Genomic DNA, 11,202 nt, shown 5'->3' with positions numbered 1-11,202 from the left:
GGGAGCCCTCCTACCCTCCCGTGTTGACATAACCCGCCTCGCTGGGAACGAACGAGTTCTCTAGAGCCATTCCTGCATTCCTCAGCCCAAGGTCATGCTGGAAAGAGGGAGGGCGGGAGGGCAGGTGACACTGCCCTGGGGACTGTGGGGGAGGGGCTGGTGGAGGCCCGAGGCAGTCTGGGGAGGCTGCAGGGCAGAGGCAGGTGCACAGGCCCAGGTAGGCGCTAAAGCCGCAGCGGCCTGGGCCTCTCGCTCTTCTCGGCTACAGCGGTCCTCCTCCCGGCTGTCCCCGAGTCCCCGGTGGCATAAAGAGCTCTTGGGCAGGGCCCTTCTCAGAGCCGACCGAGCGCCTGCCACCCACCAGGCACTGTCCAGAGGGGGACACGCCCAGCTCGCATGTGATGGGGTCACAGGGCTGAAAAGTCCACCCCATGGCTCCATCTGGGGGCGTGAAAGGTGTCTGAAGAGGCCTGTCTGTCTGGTCATGGACAGGTGTCCCCACCTCTCTGTGGCTCAGAGCACGGGACCCGGCAGGTGCGGCCAAGGAAAGAGACAGTCCCCCACAGCACCCACAAGACATAGGTCATCCAGCCTCGGTCCCATGCCCTCCCTGAGCCAGTCCTGGTGGCAGGCCTGGGTCAGGGCACACTGAGGGGACAGCCCAGCATGCCAGATGCACCTTGGGAAACACAGGCTCTGTGCTAAAGCAGGGGGACACCGGCAGCCAAGGCCACTCTCGGGCACTAGCATTTACACAGCATGGGGCTCCCGCGTCACACTCTGCCAGATGCCAGCTTGGACTGAGCAGAAGCTGCGGAATTGGTTCATTCTGGGGAAAACATCACCCGGGGGAGACTTTCCCAGCAAGCTGTCTGCCTGAAGTAAGGGTTCCAGCTGACCGGTCCCTTGTCACGCTGTGGACCACCCCTTCCACGCAGACACAGCGGCCTGGGACGGACGACACGCACACCGACTGGCACGTGCCTGTGGCAGGCGGACGAGAGCTCGGGAACCGCCGCAGCTCACGCTCGGGGAGAGTGAACGGAGACATGCTGCGTTGGTCGGCAAATGGGAACCCTCCAGATCTGGGCTCCGGCACTACATCTGACTCCAGATTCACAGTAGTGGGACAATCCGAAGAAGTGGCACATACTGCATTTCCTACCGTGAGATGCCAGGCGGCTGGCCACCAACAGTTATAAGTGTACTTATATAAAGTCACATATTTCAATAAACATACCGCCTTGCAAGAGAGGCCCACAACACCCCCGCATGACCCCGGGGGTGGGGGGTGCGTGTTTCCCAGGACAGGTGACAGAGGAGGTCACATGAGTCAGCGCTGGCCAGCGCTCCAAGCGAAGGTGGCTCGGAAAAACAGAAACGTACAACGCATTTGCAGAAGACTCTGGGTCATCCGAAAATGCCCTCTTTTCTGATGGATGGAAAACTGTGCAGTGGCTACGCATAAAAACCTTGCCATACACGTGGTCATAACAGAGCCTTCTAAACAGGTGCATACGCGAAGCCCAGAGCAAAAAGAAATCATAGAAGAGTGAGATTTTAGTAACCATGTGCAGAAAGCAAGCAGGTTGGATAAGAAAGAGAGCTCCAGAGTAAAACCATTGCAGACGTCTTGGAATCCATGGACTAGCGTACTTAAAAACATTCCACGCTGCTGTCCTGGGCACAAAATCGCTGTCCCCAAGGCGGGGGCGGGGGGGGCGCTGGCTCAAGCCACAACCAGGGAAGGAAATACCGCGTGCTCCACATTCTACTAATTACCGCTGGGCTCCAAAGACGAACTTGCTGATAACCTTGTAAAGTTGTGTTTGTTTTTCCTGAGATACGACATTAGCCAGACCACTCGGAATATTATAGGACTTGGATTTTCCCCAGAACATGTATCGTTTTCTTGGTAAACAAAAAAGGTCTTTATAGGCGATCATGACATAGTGTTTATTTATACAAGCTTTAGAGGGTGCAGCTTCTGGATGCCAGCAGAAAACATTTATTTATTTAAAAAAAAAAAAAAAAAAAAGGACACAAGCCAGCTCTCTGCCTTCCTGACAGAGAAATGTTCATTTCTTAGGAAACCAAAAACAGTCAGTTCTATGACAAGCCAAGGGGATCCCAACACAGCAGAAGAAAAGAATGTTTTAAGATTCTGCTCTTCACAGAACTTCAGCCCAAACACTGAAGTGGCGAGATGGGGTTTAGATGAGATGTATTGAAGCCGGCGCTAGGGTTTCAGGCCGACCCGACACGCCTGGGGAGGTGTGCGGAGGGGGGCCTGGGCTGGCGCACCCCTCGGCTGTCCTCAGCCGCCTCTCCTCCGGTGCCCTGGCCATGTCTAGGACAAGCCACATTGCCCCAAACTGCTTGCCCAGCTGCAAAACCAGCGTGCGTGCGTGCGTGCATGCGTGTGCGTGTGTGCATACGTGTGCGTGTGTGTGTGCGTGTGTGGGGGGCACCCCTTCAGCAGAACCAGCGGGGAGGGGACCTCTCAGCAGGCGCTTCTAAGCAACACTACCTGTTCTGGGAACCGCTTCGGGTACCAGTGACGGCTGCGTGCCTTCCAGGGGCCACCAGATTCCTCCACTTAAACGACCTATTTAGTTTTTGTTACAAGTCAACTCAATACACGACACGAATCCAACAGCGAAAGGTGAGGAAGCTTCCTTAGCAGTTTACGGAAACCGTGGACAGGGACGTGGAGCCATCGCTGGCTGTTTCGCTGAGGCCGGTGCGCGGTCCTGCCCCACTGGCTTTCAGTTTACGGTCTGTCCCAGCGCGGAGGCCCAGCGCGACCTGCCACCTCCCCGAGTCGCCCTTAGAATTTCCATTAGCCAGACGCGCCTCCCCACCGAGCGAGCAGGAGCCGAGGCCGTCCCGCGTCTGCCCGCGTCTGGCCGCCTCCCTTCTGCGGACACCCCGGGGCGGGGGGCTTGTGTGCGAATCGGCGCCGCTCCGCGAGGCTCAGGTTTTCCGTTTCAAGCGACTCCTGGCAGAAGGGCCGCGGTCTGCGCGGCCGGTGCGGCTCCCGCCGGCTGCCAGCGCGGGCGCCCGAGGGTGCCGTTCCCGGCGGCGCGCGCGCCTTCGGCAGGGAGCGCGGCGCGGCGCGGGGGCCTTTCCTCCCGGGGCGCCGGCCCCGCGGAGCCGCCAGCGCGCGCCTTTCCCGCGGGCGGAGGCGCAGCCCCGTGCGGACCCCGCCCGGGCCCCCGCCCGCCCCGGGTGCTCGCGGCGCCCGCCTCCCCGCGACGGCGTCGGGGACCCCGGCCCCACTCACCCAGGAGCAGCCAGAGGCCGCGGCGCGGGAGGCCGCGCAGACCCGGGGCCATGGCGCGCTGTGGGGCGAGCCGAGTCCGCGCCCAGGACTGAGCCGCGGCGGCGCCGGGGGCGGGAGGCGGCGGGAGGGGGCGGGAGGCGGCCCGCCCAGCCCACTGCGGCGCCCCGGGTGGCGGCCGCCCCGTGAGAGCAGGGGGGCGGCGGCGAGGGCCACGCGCGGGGCGCTGGGCGGGCCAGCACCTGCCCGGGCGCCGGAGGAGGCCGAACCGGCCAGGCGACCCGGCCCACGCGAGTCCCCGGGACAGGGCGGGAGAGCTGTGCCCAGCGGTGAGCAGCGCGTCTTCGGGACCCTCCCCGGAACCGCACCCTTGGGCTCTGGGGGAGGTGACCCCAATGCAAGGGCGTTCCTGCAAGGTTCCCCGAGCAAGCGACGGTTTAAACCCTAAACTGGTCTGGCCGGGGCGCCTCGGTCTCCACCAAACACCATGCCCCTCCCCCCAGGGTCTGGCCACTCGGGCCTGGGGGGTGGTGATGCCTGTTTCACCAAAGGCCAAGACCACCCTTGTTTCCACTCGTGCCCCAGGGGGCGGACACTGGGTATCCCGTGAGGACAAAGACTCTCTGCGCTTGGGGGCGACTCACAGTAACCTAAAAAGAGTGCACGGGCACACGAAGCTGGAGTAAGTGCCAGATGCAGGGGACGAGGCATGGCACGGGCACAGGAGGAGGGGCACGGCGGGCATGCGGGCTGGCCAGAGGCCGAGAACAGTGCAAGGACTGCAAGGAGGCCTGATGGACGCCGCTGAGGACGGGCGACCCCGCAGGGAAGCGCAGGGCTCCCGGTGGTTTTACCTGAGCTTATGTAGCAAGGTGACAGCGTTAGACTTGCCTTGGGAAGTCACCCTGGCATCTACATAGAGAGCTGATGGGGCAGGGGACAAGAAGCGTGGTTGTGTTCCTTTATCGAGTGATGGGAGGACTTCCTGGGGTGACACAGGAGAACCCCTGAAAAGCAGAAAAGGAGGGAGGCTGTGTGGGTTTTCGCGGGGCCACAAACTTCGGAGGCATCAGCCTGGGCAGCCCAGCCGGCCGCTGCTCTAAGCTCCTTGGGGACAGTTTCTCCCTTGCAGGGCTCTGTCCTGTAACAACCTATTCCAAGGACTCTGAGCAACTGAATAAATTTATGCTCATCCTTATGAATCGACCACCACCCTTGGGTGCAGTGGTGGCATCGCCTTAGTGGCTGAAAAAGATGCTAAACCAAAGGAGACAGAGCCACCTGCTGTCAGTTTAGGGAACAGGAGGCAGCTGACAGCCAGGTGGTCACCCATCCATTCTTCCCAGCACAGGCTAGGAGGCACTCAGGGCCAGAATGCAGATAACCTGGGAGCCCCAGGTGTCCTGTGAGGGTTTGTGTTGGATGGTGGGGGTGGCACATGCTCCCTTGCCTGGATTAGCCCTCTTCCTGAACCTTAGGGATTCACGTCCCATGGGGTGGCCTGGCCTGGCCTCCCACTGCTCATTTCACAGACACTTGAGCCCTTACCACCTGCAAGCCCGTGCCAGGAAGGCGAAGCCAGTGGGGTGGCTTCCCAGTGTCAGAAACGCAGGTGCCAGGGTTCAGGAAGCGCTGCGGGTTGGGGCGCCCGGCTCGGCTGTTGTGGGCGTCTTCAGGCTGCGTGGGGAGGAGTGCCTCACGGCACTGCAGCCCAGGGCCAAGGGGCAGTGGCCACGACGATGCCACGTGGTAATGGCGGGAGAGATGAGTGGGGCCCAGCCTGGGGACAGGCCACCGGGAGGGAGACAAGCATGCGTCTGTGTTCAGACGTGCCCTCCACCCTGTGGGCCACCCTTCCCACCTGGCGGGGACCTCTCTGCGTCCCCTTACAGTTGGGCCCTTCCTACGTCACGCAGGGCCCCTGGAACTCCTGTACGTTCATCACCCGGCTCAGCAGGAGCCATCTGCAATGCTGTTTGAAGCTCAGCTGTGGCGGGAGGCAAGGTTGGTGGGGACTCGCCCTTCCCCTCTCCATTCTCCCCCACGCCCAACAGATGCGTGCGCTCTGGACGCCCACGGTCCCCTGGGAATGCCGAAGTGGCGTGGGGTGCACACTTCCCTCCTAACGGCTCTCACGCCTGCGCCAGGGGCCTGGGCACGATGCCCAGCAATCGCTGTGGGTTTGCCCTTCTGCAAAGGCGGAAGTGGGCCGAACTCTAACACTCGTCCCTACAGCTATGACACGTGTCACAAGCGTTGACAACTTAGCCTTGCTAGATTCTGTCCGACACGGCTGTGTCGCTAACTGGTCATAGGAGGCGTGGAAAAGCACTCCTCCCCCAGCGCCTGCGTCCAGACGGTGCTGGGCTAAGACGAAGGGAAGGCAAGATGGCCACATGCTGTGCACGTGCAGTTGGGCAAAAGACACAATTTGTATACGTCAACACTACGAAAAATTCTACATTAACTGAAGATTTCTGCTTCCACTCACGACGCAGCAACAGAGACTGCATTTACCCCTCCCCTTAAACTGAAAAGCTGGCCAAACAGATGAGAACACGGGACCGCAGACCGCAGGGACCCCGAGAGCAGGGACACAGTGCGGTGAGCCCGTGGGCTGCTCAGCACCCAGTTTCCAGACCACAGGGCAGGAAGGACCCAGGCAGAGCCCGGAGTGGAGGAGACGGAGCCAGAGTCCCGGGAAGCCCGGGCGGCTGGGGTGGGCAGGGTTCTGGAGGGGAAAGGGCCGCAGAGGGAGAGTTCGGCGCTTCCCCTTGGGCCTCACGAGGACACCACCCGAGGCAGGGACAAGAGCCACCTGAGAGGAGCAGGCTGGGAACAATCTGGCCAGAGCTCCAGGCCCCACCGACGGCAGTGGAAACGCCGGCGATGAGCAGACCAGCGTAACTAGGAGGGCGCCGCCTCTGGAGCTGGGAAGAGCCGTAGAGGTTACCCTGTGCACCCCTGACAAAGCTTCAAAATGACAGCGGACAAGACCCAGCGGTTCCCAAGTAAGCACCGCGTCCCCGAAGACGCGGAGTGGGAGAATAAAGCACCAGAGAGCCGTGACATCACTTCCAGGGGCCTCCTACGTGTGCAGCCAGAGCCCTGTCAGCCAGAAATGTGTAAAAATCGTTCCACCTACCTATAAGTTCAAGAATATCAATAAACCCCAAGCACAAGAATCACAGAACAAAGAAACGAAGGAACCAAGGCACATCACAGGCAAGGTGCTCACACCTAGTAAGAGAGAACCCTGGAGGCGGCCGCGGGAGAAAGCGCTCGACATACAGCGAATGAAGACAAAGGGGAGCGGACCGCTGTCAGGAGAACGCTGCAGACAGAGACCGCTGTCGCCAAGCAGAGAGGGGAAACGCCAACTGTTCTAAGGACAGTTTTTCAGTAAGCTGCTGACACGAAGCGGGAGGCTGTGTTGGTGCCCTCAGTGCCAGGCTGGCAATGAGGGTAGTAAATCCGTCATGCTCGGGAGGGAGGGCGAGTGTCTCAAGCTAACACGCTGCTGAGTGGAAACTGCTCAGTTCTGGGCTTTGCTCTGCACACTGCTGGGAAACAGGAAACAGGAACAGCAGGGCCTCAGGAGCTCTCGGCTTCGTCAAGCTCATTTTTCACATCCCCATTTTTCAGAGTCCTGCTGTGAAAAGCAAAGTTGGGTGCATATCTTCCCAAAACACCCTCTCCAAAATCAGTCAATCAATCAAACAAAAAGTGAAAAGTAAATTCTACGCAAAACTATGCTGCCAGCATCACTTGGCGAATTTTGTAACTGCAAGACAACTAAGGGAACGATCCCCGAATGGCAGCGCGTGACCTCACACCCTGCCGCCCGCAGCCAGCCCACCTCAGCAAAGAGCAACGGCAGACGGAGGAAACCTCGGGCACAGAAGAGAGGCTGGCGAAGGGGCTCAGGGCGATGTAGAACCAACGCCAGAAAGATGAATCCTTAACATCCTAGATATGAACATAATTAAAAAAAAATCCCAAGACCATAGAATTTAACACGAGGAAAGTCAGATCTACCCAGAGTGACTGCAGGAAACCAGGTGTGAGACACACATATGAGCTGAGAACCTCCCATCCGCAAGACTATTTCACGGATGCACCACGTGACACATGAAGGCGATCAGGAATCAAAGACATAACCTAAGTAAATTTAGAAAGCATTGTGACCGCGTCCTGTAGGGCAAAGATGTACACAAAAGCTATACTCCGGCCAGGAAATCTTTCTCACGGTGGGGTGGGGAAGGTTAGCAATGCTATAATGACCTTATGCGTACACTGGGAGCCAATAAATAAACATAGGCGTGCCTTCCGTGGATTCACACACAGACCTCGCTCTGCCTGCTGAGCAGGCCTACAACCACCTCCAGCAGCAGTGCACACACCTGCTGACCAGACCTTGGCCTCCAAAAGAAGGAAAGTTTGTTGAAGCGACTGATCGCAAGGATCAGGCAGGAAATGACCGACGTGAGCCTACATATCCTGCGACGTCAGGAGATAAAGCAAGTACTCGGAAAAGGATGGCAATTTTCAAAATGACACAGAACCCAACTTGAAGAAGTTTCCAATGGCTAAAGCTGGAATAATCTGACTGACTAAAGAAGCAACGATAGTATTGTATTTTGACTCACGGGACAAAACAAACACCAGTGAGTCCACAGTGACATGAATAACTGAACAAATAAACAGGGAGAAAGGACGGCTTTTCCTTAAATAAAAAGTCTAAGTAATAAATGTAGAAGGAAGGAAGAGACACAGAAAATCATCATTAGAAAACACAAGAAGAATTGTCTTAGGCAAGGTTTGCTAATGGATGCTAAACCCAGGGAGCAAGTTTTGGGAAAAAAGATACTTGTGTACTCAAAGATCTCCCTCAGTTACAAAAGAGAAATAGTAACTTTACAGTGGAGAGGCCCAGCAGAGGCCACCTCTACCCTGAGATGAAAGGCGACATCACCTGAAGAGACACCGTGTACCCGAGATGTACTGAGGACACAGCACTTCTGTGACGCTATTATCAAAAAAACGCATCATCTCAGTCTACTCAGGAGCAGTTGATAAATGAAAGTCAAGAGGCGTTCTATAAAGCAGCCAATCAATACTCATTGAAAGTGTCAAGGTCCCGAAAGACAATACTCAGGAGCTGTCACAGGAAGACACCATCACCGTGTGCGACGTGGAGCACTGCTTGGACCCTCGAAGATTAGGGGGAGAATGGTGAAATCTGATGGCGCTCCGTGGCCAGGATACCGCCCCGACGTTCGTGTCCTGGCTTCTGGTTTCCGAGCTCACGTAAACTGCTGATCTTGGGAACTCCAAGGCGGGCACACACGAGCGATTTATGCTGCTTCTGCCACTTTTCTGTAATCTCAACATTGTGTGTCTATTTCCCAGAAGCTCTGAACCAATCACTCAGGACTGTGTACCTATGAGTGGCAGAGAGGAAGGGAGGGGGAGGGGGAGAGAGCATCCTGATCCAGCTTCACTGGAATTCATTTCTGGACCTGTCAGCTCGTAGGTTAACTGCCTCCCTTTCCATGCTCCCGCTAGTTTGAGTTATCATCTGTAATCGAGTGTCCCCTAACATACTAATTTATGGCCGATCATTCTAAGAAACATTGACAGAGATGATAGACATTTGCAGAAGAGGAAAAATAAACTTAAAAAGCAGAATAAAAGTAAACCAGGATACTACAGTGAAGTCAGGGTAAAGTGTCTCCTCAGATGCACCAGTGCGCGGGGCTCGAGACCGTGCCCCCAGCAGCAGGTCTTACGGGGCCGGGGCTGACGTGCGGCTTGCTCTGTGCCTCTGAGAACCTGAGAACAGGTAATCCCTGTTCACCTCTATCCTACAGACAACTCAGGCACAGGGAAGTCACATAGCTAAAGTTGGAGCAGGGACCCGAACCTGGAAAACCTGGCTGCAGCGCGAGCCGTCTTAAACAGCGTTAGAAGTGAAGCTCTCAGCTTCCTGGCAGGAAAAACGAAGTCATTTATAGCAATCAGCATCCATGATATAAACAACAGTGACATTCTCTGATGTGTCCGGGTACTGTTCTTATCAGCCCTATCATGTCATTAAGGTACAAGTTCTCTGTACACACCAGCGGCTGGGGTATATAGCACACTCACAGTGCACACACAACTTTTTCTCCAAGAGTTAAAATTTAGGCAAAGACACACAGAACCCGCAAACAATCTGACATCGTTCCTGACGGTTTTCCCGCGATAACACATCAGCACAAACGTGGTGGCTTAGAAAATGCAAAATTATCTTGTATTTCTGGAGATCAGAGAACTCCGATGCGCGTTTCACTAAGCTAAAATCGAGATGCTGGCACGGCTGCATTGCTTCTGGTGGCTCTAGGGGACAATCTGTTCCTGGCTTTTTCCAGCTTCTAGAGGTTCCCCCACCCCTTGCCCACCTTGGTTCTTGGCCCCTTCCTATCTTCAAAGCCAGCAAAAGTGGGTTGAGTCCTCCTCGAAATGCCATTTCTCAGATTCTGTCTCCTGCCCACCAGATAATCCGGAATCATCTTCGCATTTCAAGGTCAGCTGATTAGCACCGCTCCCAGCTTCCGTAACCTTACGGCCCGTTAGCCACGTAACACATTCACAGGTTGGGGGATGAGGACAGGACAGCGTGGAGGGCCATTATTCTGACCATAATTGCTAACACTTGTTAAACGTTTTACTATGTGCTTGGTAGATATGTGAAATACATACCAATGATCAATAGCGAAGAAGCAGTAAAGTCCACAGACATAGAATGCTGGCCGGAAAACTATTTCTCTGAAAAGGAACTAAGCTGTTACAGTGAGCTGCTCAGTCGCACAGATTACCTCCGTGACCAGGACCGTCACGGGCGGCAGGCAGGCCCACCCAGGATGTTTGGTCCTGCTTCGTTTTGTGACGGTCTTAGGCCCTGACGGCGTTCCGGGTCCCCGGCTATCTCCAAACGCGATGATTAGCTGTGTATTCTAATCCATTCAGCTAAAGCGTGGCAATTTTGTGTCCCAATAACACAGGAGAGAAAAACATCTCCGGGCAGTAATGTAAGTACGTTAAAATCATCTGAAACTTTAATGTCAAATTGGTCATTTTAGAGAACAAGATTTTTTTTTTTTACTTCTGGTTCCAAATATTCATGAATTACTCGTTTCTACATTTAACTTGGGAAGCTTGATAACAGTGATCAATTTACTGGTCATGGCTGAAAGCTCTTTGGCCACAAAAGCTGCCTGATCTTTACCTTTAGTTTATAAAGAGGACATCTGTATTTCAAAAAACCAGAAAGCTGGAATTTCAAATGACCCTTTCTCTATTCTCCCCGAATTAAATGCAGGAATTGGTCTCCGCGGTGTTCTCACAGGGAATTCCACTTCAGGTCCTTTCAGAAACACAGGACGAGAAGTATGTTTCCTCTTGCTATGCTGAAAATAATGTCCAGTGCATGTCTCAACTTTACTCAGTGCTCTGAATGCAGCCTTTCAAGATAAATAACCATATGATTTAACACGTGGGAAGAAAGCTCCATGATTCTAGGATTCTACTAATTTGATGTATGGCCCAAACCGACGTTTCTCAAGTTTCATTTAATAGCGTTCTTTTAAATTTTATTTTTATATTGTGGAACCCAATTCCTGGTAGACTTCTGGGGTGAATCTGGTAATAACTGGAGACAAATAAATATCTGAAATAAGACAAAAGATCCCATAAGAAAAGGAAAAATCTGAAATGCCGAAGTTTGATGTGTAGCCTTTCCATCCGTGCATATTTCACATAAACACTGACGGTTCACTTAACCCTGGAAAATGCCGTCAACCCCACAGACGGTATTGTGTTCACAGTGGTGCTACAGAGTCTGCCTTACGAGATGCGAATGGGTGAGCTTTCACCAA

The 11,202-nt window shown here is 55.1% G+C and overlaps 1 protein-coding gene across 1 annotated transcript in view; it reads right to left on the bottom strand.

Annotated features, from left to right (window-relative positions):
• RAMP1 (receptor activity modifying protein 1) overlaps positions 1–3,406 on the bottom strand; it is a 34,231-nt gene extending 30,825 nt beyond the window's left edge. Inside the window, exon 1 of the mRNA XM_039861565.1 lies at positions 3,287–3,406. Coding sequence (XP_039717499.1) covers positions 3,287–3,338 — 52 coding nt within the window. The 5' untranslated portion in view covers positions 3,339–3,406. The remainder of the gene's footprint in view (positions 1–3,286) is intronic.
• Between the last annotated feature and the right edge of the window lie 7,796 nt (positions 3,407–11,202).

The sequence above is a fragment of the Pteropus medius genome, unplaced genomic scaffold (assembly GCF_902729225.1).
Source record: "Pteropus medius unplaced genomic scaffold, Ma_sr-lr_union100, whole genome shotgun sequence".
Lineage (NCBI taxonomy): Eukaryota > Metazoa > Chordata > Mammalia > Chiroptera > Pteropodidae > Pteropus > Pteropus medius.
Note: the sequence above shows the minus strand (reverse complement) of the source record. Positions and strands in the feature narration are given on the sequence as shown.